Here is a 19349-nt window from a genome sequence, read left to right on the forward strand (position 1 = left end):
TTGTGGGGACAGGGCCTGGGGGGCTGACTCCTGCCCTCCCCGAGGGGTGAAGGCCCAGAGCTCAGGCCATGAAATTTGATTCAAAGTGAGTACATTCAGCTCAGGAACAGCGTGATTTTACAGGGCTCAGAGTGAAATATCCCAAACCCAGCCATACCTTTTAGGAATTAAAGAAACCAGATATTAAATATGTGAGTATTCACTGTTGTCAGAGAGAGAGAGAGAGAGAGAGAGAACTAGCAGTAGGTCCCATTCACTAAAATGCAGCTAATCCACATACAGAAAGTCAGGTTATTTTATAAAATCGAAAACGCCAGTGTCCACTTCCTTGCGGCGTCCTAATTCCTGGGGTCAGTCTCCCATGTGGTTGGCACATGGGACCATGGTTGCCAGGGTCAGTGGTGTCTGCAGCTTCTGGTACTAGGTTTCCGGGGAGTCTGGGCTGCACTGGACGAGAGCCTGGATGGCCAGGGTTAGCCAGCGTGCCTTTCCGGCACAGGTCCTGGGCAGATACAAAAGCCGAGATGCCCTGGCCCCTTCCTTCTGTGCAGATGGGAAAGGACAGCGGAGCAGAGCAAAGCTGGCACCCCAGCATCACTGGCCCTGTCTGCTGGAACCGCCGGCCGGCAGGACCGGGCAGTGCAGACCGGTTTAGCCGTTGCCAGCCGCTCCAAACCAGCGAGTGTGCCCGAGCTGCCTGGCTCTGCCTGGGTCCCGAGGGGCCGCTGGGAGCCTGCTGGCCTAGCCCTAAGGATTGTAGATGTGTGAACTCGGGCTGGGGGCTGGTGGGGCACATTTCCAGCTGGGGACACTGCCCGCCTGACCTCCATGCTCCACGGTCTTGCCCGTGGGGGTCCCAGGGACACAGGGAAGGTGTGCCTGAGCCAAGAGGGGACGTCCCTGGTTTGTGTGATTCTGGGACCTTTCTTCGTCCCCAGGATGAGGTCGCCTGTATTTGTATTTCTTTTTATTCCATTTGGTCTCTGCAACTTCCCAGTTAGACTATCAACTAGACCCCAAGGGTGGGAGCGGCCAGGGCTCCAGGACTTGGGAAATCGGTGGCCTCAGGACACCCAGATGGATGTGAACCCAGGACCCGTGGGAGCTCAAGGGAATGTGACACTGACATGGTAACGTCCCCTTTCTTCCAGAAACCAGACCCCCTGCTTTTGCTCTCCGCCCCAGCCCCCTCCGCACCCACAGCTGCTTTCTTTTTTGGTACCGGTGTCCTGAGCAAGCAGATTTGCTTTCGTTTCTATCCACAAACTAACTTCCCCGATACCCGTGCCCTCCTGCAGGCTTGGCAAAATGCAGTGGCGACATCGTAACACCCTCATGCTCCCCAGATCTGATGAGACTTTAATACACTGTCCTGCTCTATTCTCCTCTCTCGGGGGTAGACATCCCTATGTGACCGCTGGGTCAGCCTAGGGGGGTGGTGTCTGTGCCCTCCCCCCCCACCTGGGGTCCCCCAGCAGCAATGTAAATGTAACATTTCATACTGTACCTACCCTGCGGCCTCAGGCAGCGTGACTTAGCAAAAATATGTGATCCATAGCCTTTGCTTAGGCAAAAATATAAACACAAATACTAGGCATTCAGAGTGAGTGAGGGAGCCCTGAGTACTCCTGGCCAGGGAGGGGCGGGGTTCGGGGGCTGCAGGCTCCTGGGTCCCCAAAACTTGGAGAGGGAGGTCGCCGACGGCTTTCCTCACTGTCCAGAGAAAGTTTGATTTTGGGAAAGGGTGATCTCACGAGGCCTTTGGGACTGAGGACGGGTGCTAGCCCTGGACCCCATGTTTTTTACGATGGGTTCTTTCAAAGCCGTTGGTCAACTCTGGGGATTAAAATGGGGGCCGCAGTGGAAGGGGACCTTAAGGGTCTTGAATGTCCAGGATCCCATCTGGTGCCCGTTGGGGAGATTCCGGGAGGCAGGCCGCCAGCCCCGCTTCTGAGCCAGGTTCCCTGTCGCGTGGGGGTGGGGTCTGAGGTCTGAGGTTTGGGGGCAGCCCTGCCTGGGGGTCTGGGCTGGATGCCTGGGGGTTTCCCAGTGGGGTGTCCTGTGAAAGCACCTCAGGCCTCACAGCCTGGGGGGGGGGGAGTCGTTGTCCCTGGGCCTTGTCCCTGGGGTTATATGGGAGGGCCAGGGGGCTTTGCAGTAGGGGGTGGTTGGCAGCAGCTTGGGGGTTCAACACCGGGTCCCTAGAGACGTGGCCTCCCCACCGAGGCTGGAGGAGTAGAGAGATGGGGGGGTGAGGAGAGGAAAACTTAAGCTGCCTCTGAGGAGCTCAGAAGGTCACTCTGGCCCAGAGCCTGCTCTCTCTCTCCCCCCTCCCTCCCCTCCCTCCCCCTCTCCCCTCCCCCCTCCCCCGTTCTCCGCTTTCCCTCCCTCACTCGGATGCTACTCTTGCAAGCGGAGAGTTCACTTGCCAGCCGGGGTCCCCAGACCCCGTTGGGGAGGAATTTGCTCCGTGTGCCGGCAAGGGCAGGGGGGGTACTGAGCGAGGCTGGGACTGTCAGCTCCGGGGCTGCCAGGCGCCTGCACCCCGCGCCCCTGTGCACCCCCACTTGGGGCGTGCGCCCTCGGCTCCCCGCCTCCCCCGGCGGCGGCGGTCGCATACATAATGCATGAGGGGCTATTTGTAATTCTGTGTGATATCCACGCGTCTCCCGCTTTGATTAGCGGCCGCGGTGACAAAGCCCTGTTTGTTAAGTGGTCGGGGCTTCTTCGCCGTTCGCTTTTCAAGTCCAAGCGAGTCGCCGGCTCCCAAATCCCCCAGCTCCGTCCGGCGCACGCGAGGCAGACAGCCCCGAACCGCGCGGGGAGGCGCCGGCGCTGCGCTCCGCTCCCGGAGGAAGGACAGAGGGTGGAGAGGCGAGAAGAAACCGGGAGAGAGCCGGAGCGAGAGAAGGAGACAGAAACGGAGGGAGAGATGAGGGAGAGCGGGAGGGAGAGCGGGAGGGAGAGCGGGAAAGCGCTGGTCTGTCTCTCGAACTCAGGTCTCCGCCTCTTCCCCCGCCTCTCGGGCATGACACCCCCTCCCCCAGATCGAGGAACCCCCTCGTGATGCCGACCCCCCAGGACCCCGGATTCCGGAGGAAGCGTTCGCTTTCCTTTGCGCTGAAGGACACGACTGACCGGCCCCCGCGTTGGACAGAACGCTGGGTACCGGCCAGTGTGGCCGGGTCCTGGGGTCTGAGCAACAAACGCTTCGACGAGAGAAAATGCAACACCCAGCTCTCCAAAAACCACACCACCGCCACCCACCTTCCCAAAAGCCTCGTCCCAACTCCAGCGTGGGGTGGGGATGGGGGCGCGGGGAGAGGAGGGATAGTGCAGAAGACAGAGGGACAAGGAGAAAAGTCAACTTTATTCGCAGAGGGAGTTTTGCGGAGAGGATGGCCAGTTCGGCTTCCGAGATTGTGAAATGAATTTCGTATTGCAATTCAGAAAAGCAGCTTCTCCGAAGCACATCGGAGAGGGGAGAGTGGGAAACGGCTAGTCAGGGAAACCGTGACACAGCCAAAAAGTACCTAGATAGCTGTATTTCTCCCAATACATATCCTAGACACCACGCTGACAGCGGGCTCTAAAGAAGCGGCATCGGTCGGGCCGAGCGGGATCTGACGCGTGCCCAACACACCGCTGTTTACAAACCAGTTCTTCCAGGTACCCGCGGGCATCTCCGCGACTGGACCTGCGCGCTCCGGTCACCCGTGGCCCAGCCGCGCCCCTGTCCCCGGCCTCCGCGGCCTCGGCCCCAGCGAGGTCTGCGAGCCGCTTCTCACCACCGCCGCTGCCGAGGCTCCGGCGTCCATGTTCGGGTACACCCGCGCCCCTTCGTCTCACTTTCGGGGTCCTGGAGCTGTTCCCCAATCACACCGCGCGCACAGCCGCTTCAGCCGTTAGCTCCGCCGCAATCCACCCGCATCTCCAACTTGGAGTCAGTTCTTGTCGGTGATGGCGCGTCCCCGCCTCGCGGGCGCCCTCGGTCTGTCCGCACGGCCGCGCACGGACTCATCCCGCCCCGATCCATTCCGGGCGAGGCGCTGTGGTCCGACCCGTGCGGGCCGGCGAGGACCCCCTCGCCGTCCCTTAAACGCCTCCTCGACTTTCGTTTCCGCCAGCCATTGATGGAATGCGGATACCTGTTTGGGTCGCTGGCGTCTGCGCCCGCCCGCGCGCGCCCCCGCGCGCGCGCGCGCCCACTCTCTCCCTCTGCCTTCAAAAATTCGATCGTTACCTCTCCACACCAAGGTGCACAGACGCCAAAAGTGATGAAATGAAAAGAAAGCCAATTGCCGGACTGGAGGTGGGGGAGAGATAGCGTCTCTGCGTGCGCCCGCCGCCGCCGCCGAGCAGGGAGCCGTAATTGCTGCAGACAGCGAGCGCGGGGGGTTGGGCGGAGGTAGCAGCGTATAAATAGTGAGATCTCAAATTGAAAGGCATAAATAACGGCGGCAGGGACCTACCCTCACACGGACCGTCCTCTCCGCGCGGGGAGGCGTGCGGACCACAGCCCGGCTCCCAGCCAGCGCCGCCAAGCCCCGCGGACCCCCGCGGACCCCCGCAGCCCCGGGCAGCCATGGAGGAGCTCACTGCTTTTGTATCCAAATCTTTTGACCAGAAAAGCAAGGAGAGCAGCGGCGGCGGCGGCGGTGGCGGCAAGAAGGAATCGATCACGTACAGGGAAGTTTTGGAGAGCGGACTGGCGCGCTCCCGAGAGCTGGGGAGCTCGGAATCCAGCCTTCAGGACATTACGGAAGGCAGCGGCCACTGTCCCGTGCATTTATTTAAGGAACATCTGGAAAACGAGAAGGACAAACTGAAGGAATTCGGCACCGGGAGGGCTGCGGAAGGTAAGCCCACGCGGCCCCGGCTCGGTCCCCTCCCGGACCCGGGGACTGCTCGCCACCGAGCCTGGCCGGACTGCCCCTCGCTCTGTGCGCGCGGAGGCCCGGGGCGCCGCGGTTCGCTCTCGGTTCGACCCGAAACTCTGAATGTACAGCCATGGCTGGGATGAGAAGGCCGCGGCACTCCATCGCCAGCCTTTTTGTCAGAAAGAAAGGGAATGGGGAGAGAATCCTGAGGTCAGGCGGGAAGGAGGCAGGCGGGGGAGCCGGGACGGGCCGGGGCCGGGGCCGCGCGCTGCCCCGCGGACTCGCTTCTCCTCGTGTTGGCACCGGACGCCGCAGCACGAACTTTCCCGGGGTGGGGTGGGGTGGATTGGGGGATGTGCCTGAGGTGGGCTGCGGCGCTTCTGGCTGCGCGTCTGCCTGCCTACCTGCCTTTCTTATCTGCCTCCCACGCGCACAGAGCAGAGATGCACACACATCGCTCCCAGCGCCCACTGCCTGCCTCCTCCCGGGTTAGAAGCGGGCAGCGCGGAGGACGCGCTGGCCCTCGGTCCGGGATGGACCGCGCAGTCGCTTCTTCCGCCTTCCGCACCTCTCCGCAGTTTTTTCTTAGGGGAAAACTTTCCCCTTGAACCTTGAGATTTTATCTCGGCTGACGCCGGCCTGTAAATTAAAATCACTCCTGCGCCCGCACGTGGCAGGATCCGGACGTGGCGTGAAGGGCCCGGGGACACTCGTGGCCACGCGCACGCCGCGGTCCTCCTCCGGGCTGCCACCCTGCAGCCCACGCGTGGCAGGCAGGCAGGCGCGTCCGGGGCCTCCTTCCCATCGCTCCTCCACAAATCTCCCCAGCGGTTCGTCCTGTTGTTGAGTGTGTGTGTGTGTGTGTGTGTGTGTGTGTGTGTGTGTGTGTTAGGAGGGCTCTCTCAGCTGGGCAGGGGTGGTCCCAACGTTAGGGGGACTTCTATCCAAACGGGGCAACGGGCAGCGATAAATCAGAGAAATAAAACTGGCTAGGTTGTTTTCCTGGACGCACCGTTTGAAACTGCCACGAGTGTCTATTTTTCGTTAGAAAGGAAATACCAAGGCTTGCCCGTTGGTCCGGGGTCCTGTTTCTCTCCTTGCAGTGTTGAGAGAGGTCGGGATGATTTCCCCAAGAGGTGCTCACCCCCCAGAAAGCCCATGCCTCCTGCTGTTCCGGACCCTCCACTTTGGTGGCTGAGGTCTGACACACGGGCCTTGAAGCTGTGTGTGGAGACGACCCAGGCATCCTGAGGCCTTGACCTTGTGAGAGTAGAAAGCTGGCAGAGGCGGCCATCAGCCGCTGACCGCTGGCTGGCCTGTCGGCCGGCCGGCCTTGCCTCCGGGTGGGTCTCACACACCTGGCTCTGTAATTCATACAGAGTGTTTGCTTTGATGCTGCAGGCCCACGACTCTCCGCTGACATTTCATTTTGGAGGTTTACAGAGCCTGGTGGTTGACACCCCGGGCTCCTGACGGGTCCCCCGTCCTTCCTACAGACCCAGCCCTCTCTTCCTGCCTGCGTCCTCTCAGCTGGGGCAGCCAAGCCAGTGGAACCCTGGACAAGGGCCTTTGGGAAGAGAGAGGAAAGTACAACCATGGAGGCCTTTGGGAAGAGAGAGGAAAATGAGACAGCGTTACAGGAGGCAGAAGGGACAGACACATACCCCCACTGCGCCTTCCCCCTTGGCTGGGCATACGGACCCCTGGGAGGGCTGAGGCCGGGCGGGCATTTGCAGAGTGGGAGCAACGCGGAGGATGGGACACCCGTGGGCCAGGGCTCCCAGCAGCGCGGCCACTGAGCCCGGCTGGGGGCTGTGGGTTTTGCAAAGCCTGCCACGGGTTCCCAAGGACTTTGAAAGCCAGCGTCTCAGCTGGGATCAGTCTCTGACTTGAGACTTGAGGGCCACAACTCCGGGAGCTTCCAGCCGCCTGTACAACGGGACTTAGAGTCGGGAAGAATTATGGTGCTTTCGGAAAGGCATTCCTTGGAGGCGGGGGCGGGAAGGTGATTTAAAACACAAGTTCGGGTGAAGTGTCCAGCACCCCGGAGTCTTGAGGGGAGACTGTCAGGCAGAGTCAGGATTTGGCTTCTGCTGCCCCCCCTCAGGGACCCCAGCCGGCCCCAGGGCAAGGTGCCCCCCGGGTTCTCCCTCTCCCCACTGAGGCTTTGGGTGTTCCCCTTTCAAAGTTTCTGGGCTCACTACTAAGGCCTTCTGTGCTGCTTCCAGACTGTTTTCAGCTGGTGGAACCCCAGGCCTGCGTCCTTCACATCTAGGGGACAGCTAATTAGGGCGCAGAGGTGCACTGTCCTCGTGCCCAGCTGCCCTGTGGTGGGGAGACAGAGCAGCGGGAAACGGGGGACATGGAGGGGCACTTCCCACCAGCCTCGGGGTGACGGGACGCCTTTTATTGTAAATCCCTGAGCTTGGCAAGGGGCTGTATTTCCAAGAATCGAGGAGAGGTTTCTGGGTCGGAATCCCCTACGTGCTGGCCTGATTGCCTGATACGGGCCCCCCTCTCACGTCCCCAGCAAATACAGCCGCTCTCCTAATGTTTGGATGTAAGAAAGTGCCACTCTTGTCGCCCTGCTGGGGCGTGTGCCCCACCGCGTGTGGACTTGTGTGAAAGAGAGCGCAGCAAACCAGGAAGCGGAGGGGCTGGTGCGCGTTGAGACCGAGGCCAGGGTGGGGGCCGCGCGTCCAGCTCCCGGCGCCAGGACTGAGGCTCTGGCCGGCTCGCGCTGCAGCAGGGGCCGCGGCTCTGCGGGGCCTGGACCCCAGCGCAGTCTGGGCCCACCCCGCGCCTTTCGCGGGCGCCCCGCCGGCACCGACGCTTGGGGGATTCTGCCTAAGGTTCGGTGAGGCTATGTCAATATGTCAACAGATACGAAGGGAACTATTCGGAGAGCAGTAGGCCAAGAAACAAGGCGCCGCTGGTGCCCGAGTGTCACAAAAAGCGTGCCTTCTCCTGCAGTTTGTTTTATCGACTTGACGCAGCCCTGGCGTCAGGGCGCCCTGGGTGCCGAGACCCCTGACACCGCGTGCACACGCTTAGGTTTTCAGCAGGTCGCGCAAAGGCGTCCACGGCGGGCCAGCTCTCCCGGGCGCAGGGCGCGCGGGCCGGGGCGGGCGGGAGCGGGCGGAGGGCGTCCGGGCCTCAGCGCTGCGCCCTCGGCCCGCCCCGCAGGTATCTACGACTGCAAGGAGAAGCGCGACGACGTGAAGTCGGAGGACGAGGACGGGCAGACGAAGCTGAAGCAGCGGCGCAGCCGCACCAACTTCACGCTGGAGCAGCTGAACGAGCTGGAGCGCCTGTTCGACGAGACGCACTATCCTGACGCCTTCATGCGAGAGGAGCTAAGCCAGCGCCTGGGGCTCTCGGAGGCGCGCGTGCAGGTAGGACCGCAGGCCGGGGCCGCCGTGCCCTTCCGGGAGCGCGCGGACGGGGACGCTGGGAGCGGGCCGGAACCAGGCCTTTCCGAGCCGCCCCAGGGCCTGTGCGTGGGGCCGCACGGTTCGCACGAAGGGCGTGTGTGTGGTGCAGCTGCCTGACCGGCTCGCCCTTCGCCTCCATGCTGTCAGGATTTGGCCCCCTTTTCCCCCCTCGTGTCCACGGCTCCGGGGACCTCTGCTCCTCTCGCCCTTCCTCTCCAGCCTCCTCCCTCCACTGCAGGGAGTGGGGAGGTGGGGAGGGCAGGCGAGGGGCGAGGGTGGGGGGAATCTCGCGCACCTCGCATCTCGCTGAGGGCGGCTGCAGCCCGCACCGGCCGGATTAGCCCGGGCGCGCGCGGGGCTGGGGGTGGGGGCGCGGGCGCATGAATTCCTGATGCCCCATCTGGCAAGCCACTGTCTGCGGGCGCCCTGGGCGTGCGTAGCACGTGCGCGGAGGGGCGCTCAGGCAGGCCTTTCTCGGGCGCGGTCACCGTGATGTTCCACGTATTAACGGATTGCGGGGGGAGGGTACCACAGATCCGCTGGCAAGTCGCTTCCTCCAGGTACCGCAGCCCCGCCTGGGAGGTCGGGCCTGGAACCTGGGCCTTCCCGTGCGTTCTCACGGTTCTGAGCAAGACAGCAGGGCCATGGAAAGCAGGACGAAAGGTCAGGATGCCGCGCTGTGGGGACTGGTTTTAAAATAAGTGAAACGAAAGATGGCCAGCCGGGGAGGGGGCCGTGAAAAGCGAAGGGTTCCGAAGCCACGAGTGTCTCCTCGGTTGTCGGGTCCACACCTCCTCCCAACGGGCCTTTCCCGGGATTTCATTTTGGAAAAGAAAACACACATGTGTTTTCTAGATCGTGTTTTTACGAACCTGTCCATTCGAAGAAAATGTCTGTCTATTTTTTGCTTCCAAGCCTGTTCCATTTTCCCGCGTCGCTGCCTTTACGATGCAATGCAACGCCTCCCGGGTAGGTTCAGACCTTCTCGTAGTGGCGGCGGTTCCCAGGACCTTCCCGCGTGGTGGTGGTGGTGGCGGGGGAGAGGCACAGTAGCTCTGCGGACCCTTATTGCAGACGAGCCCGTTTGGGCAGCTGTGGCTGCAGCCAGGGGAGCCGGCTGGCGGAAGGAGGCTTTCTCACTGGTCACCCTTCTCCGGAAGATGGATTAGGCCGCACCATATAAATTAATGAAAAGATTAAACTTTTGCTGGAGGGGACATCAACTTTGATGTCATGTCCCAGTGTCTTTCTGCCCGGGATCGGTAATATCTCCCAGGTCTTGATGTACTGTTTCTATAAAAATAAATTACTTGTAATTGAATTGTGCACTCCCTCGTTCAGCAGTCTATTACTGAATCACACCTTAGCAGGACCCACCGAGGGCCTGGAAAATTGGTTCTTGGGTGGCCGCAGATCGTAAGAAAGCCCTAAAACGAAGGGGGGGTCACCGGAGGGGGGGGCGAACCTGAGTGGTTATCGATCCAGAGGCGAATTAAAAATGTAACGGCTGCAAATAATAATAAAAATAAACATGGCATCCAAGAAATGATTTTGGCCACAGGAAAAAAAAAAAAAAAAGCGGAGTGAATATGGGGACAGGGCAGAAAGTGCTCGTAAAAATCAATTAGTGAAAACATGTAGGTCGTGTGTGTGCAGAAGTCGGGGTGTGGGGGGACGGGGGAGAAATAAATAAAAAAAGAGGGGGGTGGGCATGAGCTGTCTTTTCATGCTGTCTCCGAAACATCGCGTGAGCCTTTTCGGTACAGCCTGTCCCGTGTTGTTAAAGGGTAGGGTTTCAATTTCGTGTGGAAATTTGCTGTAAATAAATTGAGGCGCCTATGAAACTGGGCCTTATTAACCTTTTATTTTTAGTGTGGTGCTGCCGCCTCCCATCACCCAGCTGTCAGGGTTATAATCGAAAGTTATGAGACCAGTGTGAGGAGCAGGCGGTAATTTAATTACAACAAATATCTTTGGGTTTATAGCGCAGAGCTAAATTAAATGTCATTATTCACTGTCTGTAATGGAAATCAAAAGGAAATGAGATTACGGGGGCATTTGTGAAAGAAATCAGTGACTGGTCCTTAATGAAGAAATAACTGTCTAAAGCAGTGTACGGCGCTTTACTTAGCATATTCAGGACTAATTGGAATTGATCGCGCATCACCCCAAGACTGATTTATTAGCAGAGGCTAATCCATCACTTTTATGCTTCATAATTCCCCCCCCCCCCTTCCACCGCGGAAGGGGAAGTGAGCTGGGCTTTCCAGATTTAAATAGGATTCTGTTTTTGAAAAACGCGTTTCCAGGCTGGGTGGCAGGGGCTCTGGCGCGTCTGGCTGGGCTCTCCCGAGAACGGGGTACTGGACCCCAAGGAGAGGGAGGCGCCCAGGATCCAAGCCACCCGGCTGGGGGCGGGATGAACAGCAGCACACGTTTTGGAAAAGGCGTCAAGATGTGTGGATTTCAGCTTGTCGGTTGCCGGTGTGTGTGTGTGTGTGTGTGTGTGTGTGATTTTTTGGGGGGGAATTACTTTTCACCGGAACACAGAAAAAGTTTTCGTGCCTCCCCGCCGCGCCTGGCGGGATGAGCTCTCGAATGTTCTGGAAAGCTCATTCTGACCGGCAGGCGGGCGGATGGCTCAGCCCTGGACGGAAAACTGTTTTTCTTAAGAGTCTGGGACGGAAAAGTTCAGGTGTCTCAGACACCCGGGTGCTTCCAACCTCCCGAGTTCACAGAGGTTTCCCCCGCGTGGGGTGGGGGTGGGGTTAGAGTGGGCGCAGGGAAAGGTGTTTTGGTGCCAAGTATGCAGCGTGGTTAGTGACCGCCATTGCGGCAACAGGGTGAGCGAGGAAGCCAGTGAGTCATAAGTTAGGAATATTGGGGGGTCGGGGGGTTCCTCTAGATTTCCTCAGCGACGCCTAAGGCTCACGGTGTCCAAAGACCAGACTTGTCTGCACAGGATGGCAACTGTGAGAGTGAACGGTGGGGACAGGGCCTAGGGGACCAGGTGCCTTTCCATCCTATTCCACATCAGGCTTGTGAATTCCGCAGGGCTGGGCCAGGGTCCCACCGCCCTTTCCCGCCCAAACCCTTGATTCCGAGCCCCAAGATTTAGATATCCTTAGGCAGAGCACCCGCACTGCAAAGCCTGCGTCGTGGGGGCGCGCTTGGGGTCTCCATGGGTCAAGGACGTTCATGATTCTGCCATATTAACTGGGACCCGCCAAGCTTCCAAGGAGGATGGGGAACTTTCTGGGCCCAGGGCGTTCCCAGCTCGATTGGGGAGGAGGCTGGATTCTGAGCTGGTTATCCACCTGTGCGCCTCTGTCCCACGGTGGGGGGTCAGGTTCTGTGTGTGTGTGGGGGGGACTGGCAGGGTGGATGGCCGATGCCCACCAGAACCGTGAAAAGTTCTCGAGTCCACCTGCCATCCCCGCGCCAGCTATTTCCTCTTTAAGTGTTTGTCTGTCGAGCTCCTGCCTGCTTTAGGGGATGGGGAGAGCCCAGAAATGAGCTTGTCAATTCCCAGCCTTCAGTAGCTAGTTACGCGGGGTTGGGATGGGGTGAGAAGCGATGAAGGTCGGGGCGGGGGTCCTGGTGGGGCAGCGCCCTAGGCGTCCTGACGCCCGAGCGCGCCGTCTAACTTTGCGGGGGGGAAGAAGTCCTGCCTCCCGAGGCCCCGCCAGGCTCAGCGGGCTGCGCGTGTCTCTGCTTCCATCCCAGGTTTGGTTCCAGAACCGGAGAGCCAAGTGCCGCAAACAAGAGAACCAGATGCATAAAGGTGGGTGCGGGGCGGCGAGGGCGGACGGGGACCGCCGGGTGGAGGCAGGAGCAGGCCGGCGCTCATGCTTCTTGTTTTTCCGTGCAGGCGTCATCCTGGGCACGGCCAGCCACCTGGACGCCTGCAGGGTGGCTCCCTACGTGAACATGGGCGCCCTGCGGATGCCTTTCCAACAGGTAGCTCGTTTTTCTTCCTGCTGAACCGCGCGTGGGGCCCCGCCTCCCCGGCTCCTGGGCTCCCCGGCTCCCAGCTCCTCCTGTCTCCGAGGAAGAAAGGGGGCCGCTTTTACAAGAGAACATTTATAGACCCGTTGGCACGCGTTAAAGTCACGCCGTAAAACTCCAAGAGTCACCTTCAGGAGGCCCAGGTCATAAACCTAAACACAGTTTTACAAAAATCGGAGGGAAAAAAAAAAATCCCACCTACCCAGGAACCACCCACCTGCTTGCCACCTGGGGTCTGGGGGGCGGGGATGCCCGCCCTCGAGTATGAGAGGGCGGTGTCCACAGCCAAACCCCCTGCCCCTAGCGCGCTGAGGGCCTGGCGTGGGGTTCTGAGCCCCTCCTGGATCTGGCCTTGCCCCACACCTCGGAGCTGGGGGCGTCTGGCCCAGCTCTGAACACAGTTCCGAGTGCCCTGTGTGGACATGGGGCGGCCACGAGGTCGAAAGACAGCCTCGGAGTCTCAGTGTCCCAAAGGCCGAGCCCTGCTCCGGACCAGCAGAGGCTGGATGGTGGGAGGTGCCGGGTCCCCAGTGCGAAAGCGCAGGGCCCACCTGCGTCCTACGTCGTTTCATTTCAGGACCCCGTGACGCCCCCTGTTGGGGCCCCCACATCGGGGGTAGGAGTGGGCGCCCTGGCGGAGCAGGGGTGCCCTGAGCAGGGCAGAGGAGGGGCCACCACACGCAGCTGTTTTGCTCCCAAGGCCAGGCCCGGGTTTATATTTGGACTGGTGTTTGCGGAGGGGCGAGAGGTGGGGGGGGGGTCTGGTCTGGGCCTCGGCCTCCGCTGGTCAGCTGGGGTGTGTGTCCTGGTTTCCAGGTCCGCTGGTGCGCGGGGAGGGGTGGGGGCAGTGGTCCTTCCGGGCTCAACCCTCCACCCCCTTAGCTGGGCCCCTCGCAGCTCCCCTTCTCCGGGGTGGGGGCCCCTCAGGAGCAGCTGTCCCCACACGTGATCAGCCATCAGGCCCTGAGGAAATTAGCCCCAAGAGTCCGAAGACGGCTGTACCCCTTGCGCATCCGGGACGTCCCTGGGAGGGGGTCCCAAGGGAGGCCTCCACCAAAGTCCGGACTCTGAGTCTGGGTCGTGTCAAAGGTCAGAGAACCTGAGGCTCTGGTGAGGAGGGGTGCCTGCTGTGGACACCCCAACGCTGGAGACGACGTGAGGGTGGCCGTCGCAGGGGGTGGCAAAGGCAAGGGGATCTGTTGGGACGCCCCAGCTCTGGCCCTGTCCCCCGCGGCCAGTGACCCGGTCCGGACACGGTGTCCAAAGCACAGCTCCGACTCTCCGTCCGAGCAGGAGGAGGAGAGTGGGCGGTGGTCCCGGGTGGGGGATGGCTCCACCCACGGGACAGAAGACGCCCTTGGGGTGTGTCGGGGTGGGAGAGCGCCCTGAATGCTGCGTCCTAACGGTACCGTGTCTCCCTCGAAGGTCCAGGCGCAGCTACAGCTGGAAGGCGTGGCGCATGCGCACCCCCATCTCCACCCGCACCTGGCGGCGCACGCGCCCTACCTGATGTTCCCGCCGCCGCCCTTTGGGTTGCCCATCGCGTCGCTGGCCGAGTCGGCCTCGGCCGCTGCCGTCGTGGCCGCCGCCGCCAAGAGCAACAGTAAGAACTCCAGCATCGCCGACCTGCGGCTGAAGGCGCGCAAGCACGCCGAGGCCTTGGGGCTCTGACCCGCCGCCCGGCCCCGCGCCCGGCCCCGCCCCGCGCCCCTGCCCGCGCTGCATCCTGCACTCGGCCCCTCCGCGCCCCCCGACAGCCGCTCGGACGCCCCGGAGCGACGGCGCTGGCCTCCTCACCCCAGCCACCCCGGGGCACGGCTGGCCTAAGCAGGGCGCCTCCGGGAACGCACGAGCCCGCCAGCCCCTCGCAGAGACCGTGCGCAAGAGCGAGCAGGGGACGGTGACGCCGCCCAGGCCAGCCCTCGACCACGCTGACTGCTCGTCCTGGGGCCCCGGGCGCCGCTTCGTCCTCTGCTGCCGGCGTCCCTACCCCATGCATGTGGCCTCCCACACACCCTCCACAAAAGACCTGGGGCTGGTCTCCGCTGAAGACGCCAATTCTTGGTCTCCAACGATTTTATTCACTGCCATGAACTTGCTTTCATCCGAGGAACTGCACGCACGACCCGTGTGGATTTCAGTGTGGAAGGTCGCATCGGGGCAGGGACCAGGCGCTTCACCCGTCCCCGCCCCCAACCCCCAAAGGCAGCAATAAACGCACCTGACCACCTCGCCAAGGTGGGGGGATGGGACCTGCATTTCCCAAGTCGTGACCCTTCCGGGGTCTGAAATGTGAGCACAGGCTCAGGTTTGGCCCCACAGCGCTGACGCTAGGGTTTCTTGTGCCATGGAACACGCGACTTTATAACTTTTCCAGTCTTGGATTCCCGAATGGACTTTTTTTTTTTTTTTTTTTGCTGTTTTCCCGAATTCAGACGTCAGTGACTTGCAGAGACACACAGGGGCGCGTGGCTGTAAGGCAAACAGCGGAGGCAGCATTAACTGTAGTGAAACGCAGTCACATGCAGTCAAGTGCAATACTGTAAATATTATAGATTTTAAAAGAAAAAAAAAGCCGTGCACTCTTGACCTGTCAGCTTTGGACTTTGGGGGCGTTGTCTTCTCCTGCATGCTGAGGGTCTGATGGGCCGGGGGGCCCCGCTGCCCAAATGGCACAGTGCTGGGTGTGATGGAGCAAGTGAGGTGTGTGGCATGGGCCGCGGTGCCAGGATGTGACGCCGATGGCTGAGCTGTTTCTGGGAAGGGAAGAGCGTGGCGAGGTCCTCCAGGCAGTGAGTCTCAAGATAACGTTTTGTAGACGTATGTAGGCAGTTCCAGCTTTTCCTTCTTCCTTCCTGTTTTTCTTTCGCTCCTTTGCTTCCTGTCATCAGCTAATAGCAGCTGGCGTGGAAAGGGATACACACTTGGAAACATGTAACCAAAGGGTCATAGGCCCCAGCTATGCCCCTGAGTTTGGGGTGACATGCGTGCACTTTGCATGAGCCCTGGGGGGTCTGTGGGGAGCAGTGCAGGGCTGGGCGTGTCCACCTGGGAGGTACGCCTGTGTGTTTTCACCTTAGTCACCCAGGCCTGCCCAGAGGGAGGCAGGCGTGACCTCTGTCCTTGTGTTGTCGCCAACTGGCCGTGCGTGCGTGCGTTTACTGAAGCTCAGTGGTTCACTCTATTTCCAAAAGAGATTACGATCTTTCTACATTTCCCATCGGCCGTTTTCTCCCGTTACCCCCGATACTGGTACATTTCTCCAAGAAAAAAAAAATTCCTTCTGTGAAAGGGAACGTTTTCTACCTTTCTGTGAGCTGAAACGTAGATGCGTTTGGACGTTTCTCATTTGTATCATCTGAAACTCTTTATACAAATCAAAAGGCCCCTTCAATGTTTTGTTTTTTTTTTTTTTGGGGGGGGGAGGTTGAAATTCTAGTAAAGCTCTAAAGTGACAGAGAGATGAAAAAAGTAGGGTCCGTGTGCTTCAGTCACATGCAACTTTTTTGTCAGACATTAATGGCTTTAGAGAATTGCCTCGTATGTGCAGTTTTGCTTTTAAACAGCTGTGAATAAAAAAAAAAGGTCCTCTATATAAGCTGGAACTCTCCTTTAATGCAAAAAAAAAAAACAAAAAAAAACGAAAAACATTTTGAATCCTTTCGACTAGCTGCATTCATGCTAAAATTCAACACTCAGCTGAAGTGGCAGGTAAAATGTGGATATCCCAATTTTTTCTTTCCCCAAAGGTTTATGATAGTCTCTGTGTAAACATAGCCCCCTGTCACCAGCCCCTCCCCAGAAGAAAACCCACCTATTCCAAGTGACCACAGATGCCCCAGGCCTGGTCCGGGCAGAAGCAGTTCTTCCGAGAAAGCTACCTGCTGTCAGCTGGAGGCTGGTGCCCCCCCCACCCCCCCGGCCTGCTGGATAGGGGGGTCGCCTGGTCCTTGCTATTTTGTTTTATTTCACATGGAAAGTGAGCCACGTGTAGCTAGACCCCCCCAAAATGGAACAAACGCACTGAACGGGTGTAAGTGGCGGGGCTGGCTTTGGTTCTGTTCCCGGAAGCCCGTGAGTGAGCACCTGGGCCGTTCTAACCATCCAGCTCTGTTCATTTTCAGGCTGTGTGTGTGTGTGTTTGTATGTGTGTGCGGGGCTTTGGATATGCTGTGTGTGGGTCTCGGTTCCCCAGGAGGATCTCTGCAGTCAGGGCTGCATGCTCCCCTTGGTGGCCCATTGCCGTGGGAAGGGCACGTCCCTCATCCCAAGACCAGGAGAAATGAACTCCATGGGGAGGACAGATGTGTTTTGCCTGTTGGAACCGGTCGGTCATCTCCAGAGAGCATTTTGGCCAGCGTGCTGGCTACGTGGGGGGAGACACCTGGAATGCCCATTGGGGAGGGCTTCACAGGACGCCGTTGCAGGCAGGGCGTTTGGTGGTGGACACTGCGTGACAGCTGTCCTGTGTGGCCGGTCACACACGCGGGCTGGGTTGCCGGCTGCGTGTCTCGCAGGTTTTCATGCCCACGGAGCTTGGGGCTCTAGTCACCAGTTGGTTGTGCCATGGCCACTGTTTCTTTCCTGAAACCTCGGCCGAAGGGAACCTTTAGGACAGGAATCATGCAGTTTAGCCAAACTCGGTTCTTTCTCTGTTTCGTTGTTGCTGTTCGATCTTTTCCTCACACACTCAGTTCCTCCTGGCTTCTGTCACGTGGCTCCCGAACACCCACAGACATTGTCACTGGGGAGGCCTTGGGAACACACCGGCTCTTACAGTTGGATGTGTTTTACAAAGTGTCTGTTTCACGCGTCCTTGCAGAAGCTCTGCCACTCAGAATTGCTAAGGTTGAGAAAGCCAGGCCTTGTGCAGGGGACAGGGGTGTCCTTTTATTGTCACTGTCGGTAGGGCCTCGCCCTGTGTTTTTCTTCACTAGAATTCAGTTTCGGCCGTGGGCTGGCTGGTGTCGTCAGCCACGAATGTGTGTGGCCTGTGCAGGGTGGGGACGAATGCCCGTTTGAACAGGAAGGGGTCAGTGTCTCTTCAAGGTCGGTGTCTGAGCACACGGCCACCCCCAACCCCCCAGTGAAGATACGAGGAAGACCCCAGCTTTCTCTGCTCCCACCCTGAGCTGCCATCCTGACCTTCCCCAAGGACAAGGCCCCCCCACCCCTCCTGCTCACTGGGACACAGGGCAGATGCTAGGCTGACAATGACAAACTGGTTTGAGACACTTTTTTTCTGGGAATGTGAGAGGCTGGGGCTGGAGACCGCTGATTCTCAGTTGACGAGTTTCAACATTTAACAAGAAAGAAAAACGAAAAAACAAAAAACAAAAACAAAAAAAACAAACTGGTGCCTAATTTATTAAAAATTAGCTTAGGATTCTGCTGGTTTCTTTTTTCAATACACGTGTGAAGTTGATGCAGTTCATAAATGTTTTACGGGAATTTGATATTTAATGAGAAACCGGTTCAGGAATGTCACGAGTGTCCCGTGTCAAAGCTTACTAAACGCGCTATTTATTGAAAGGAGATGGTTTCGTAAAACTGGCCTCGCTGCGTGTCACGGTCCCATCGGACGGGGGGCGAGGGTCCCCGATTCTTGCTATTGGATGCACGTGGGTGTGTTATTTATTTTTGTTGTTTTTTTTTTTTTTGGGTTGAAAGTTCATAATATGTGCTATTTTAATTATGTTGAGTGTAAATTTGACACTGCCTTGCATTTATTTTTATATTTTTTAAGACTGTTTCTTTTCTACCCCCCCCTTTCCTGCCCCGATTTATGACCAGCCGGGATGATTTACGGCACACGACAGCGTTTGGGTTTCGCACACAAGGTGTGTCTGGACCTTCAGACGTTTTCAGGGATTGCCCAAATGAAAAGAAATCACACCACCTTTCCCCAAACCCAGGGTCTTACAATTCGTGTCCCTCTGCTGTTGTGGGGGCGAAGCCAGCCCAAGGTGTTTCTGGCCACACTGGCTGGTACCTAACACGACAGGCCTTCCCGTTTCGTTCTAGTTACAAAGTGTATTTTGTCAAACCATATAGTATGAATGTACACCTTGTAAAACGGAGATATAAATAAACTTATAAATATTTGTATTCAAGTGTTAAAAAAAATTCTCACCTCTCCCCTGGGGAGGCCGATTGGAAAAAATCATGAGTCTGCCTCAGCTGGAAATAGAGTTTTGTGCGGGAGGCCACAGCACAGTGTGTGGGCGCGTTTCCCGTGGGCGTCAGGCACCCCCCCCTCGGGTGTCCAGGCCCCCCCCCCCGCGCTGCTCCTGTAACTGTCCTCTTACTGAAGTGTCCCCTCCTGCATTTCACCCGTGGGTCCATGTTCTCCCAGAAGGGGGTGTGACAGGGACACAAACATCCCCCTTTTGAATCAAGTCAGAGTTTTGGGGGGGGGAACGTGTGACAAGCCCAAATGCTTTGATTTCTAGTTTTTAATTTTCATTTTGTTTCATTTCCTTTTCTGTTTTTTTTTTTTTTCTTGGGTTTTTTTTTTTTTTTTTTGGTTTTTTTTTTTTGACAGTGTATGGAGTCTCCACAATGGCATTACAATGATGGTTGAGTCATTTTTGGAAAAAAAAAAAAAAAAGAATAAATGGAAAAAAGTCAACTTTTAAAAACGAGAACGTTTCTGGCATGTGCTTTGTATCTCCTCGTGTAAGGCGGACTTAATGACCTGGTGTAGCTGCTCGGAGGGCCGCTCGGCTTCGATCAAAACCACATGTGGGCCAACAGGGCCTGGGGGTGGCCCTGGGACAGATGACGGCACCAGAGGGACGCTGTCACTGCAGTGGGGGGCTGGGGGGTGAGCCCATAACCGATGGCACGGTCCCTGTGTGCCAGGTACAAGCTGCGCTCACCTGTGGGTCTGCCTCCCTATTGGTGGTCACTCCTCAGACCTTCTCAGCCAGGACTGAGGACAATCTCTGCAGCGAGGGTCCAGCTTGCGATGTGCTTTCCTTGCCACAAACTGGGTGCACGCCGGGCGCCCCATTCCCCAAGCCCG

The 19349-nt window shown here is 58.6% G+C and overlaps 1 protein-coding gene across 1 annotated transcript; it reads left to right on the top strand.

Annotated features, from left to right (window-relative positions):
• The first annotated feature begins 4221 nt into the window (after nt 1–4221).
• SHOX (SHOX homeobox) lies at nt 4222–18776 on the top strand. The gene is made up of 5 exons (XM_074323783.2): nt 4222–4859; nt 8067–8275; nt 12041–12098; nt 12186–12274; nt 13748–18776. The coding sequence occupies exons 1-5, from the start codon at nt 4586–4588 to the stop codon at nt 13991–13993; spliced, it is 876 nt and encodes a 291-aa protein (XP_074179884.1). The 5' UTR covers nt 4222–4585; the 3' UTR covers nt 13994–18776.
• Nucleotides 18777–19349: the final 573 nt, after the last annotated feature.

Source organism: Rhinolophus sinicus, chromosome 18 (genome assembly GCF_057876585.1).
Source record: "Rhinolophus sinicus isolate RSI-liver-muscle chromosome 18, RSI-T2T, whole genome shotgun sequence".
Lineage (NCBI taxonomy): Eukaryota > Metazoa > Chordata > Mammalia > Chiroptera > Rhinolophidae > Rhinolophus > Rhinolophus sinicus.

What these genes read in the sequence shown, in the direction of transcription:
- SHOX (XM_074323783.2), top strand. Translation starts at nt 4,586, where the DNA reads ATGGAGGAGCTCACTGCTTTTGTATCCAAATCTTTTGACCAGAAAAGC. An exon ending in TCTCGGAGGCGCGCGTGCAG is followed by an intron (nt 8,276 to 12,040) that starts GTAGGACCGCAG and finishes CTTCCATCCCAG; the next exon opens with GTTTGGTTCCAGAACCGGAG. An exon ending in AGAGAACCAGATGCATAAAG is followed by an intron (nt 12,099 to 12,185) that starts GTGGGTGCGGGG and finishes TTTTCCGTGCAG; the next exon opens with GCGTCATCCTGGGCACGGCC.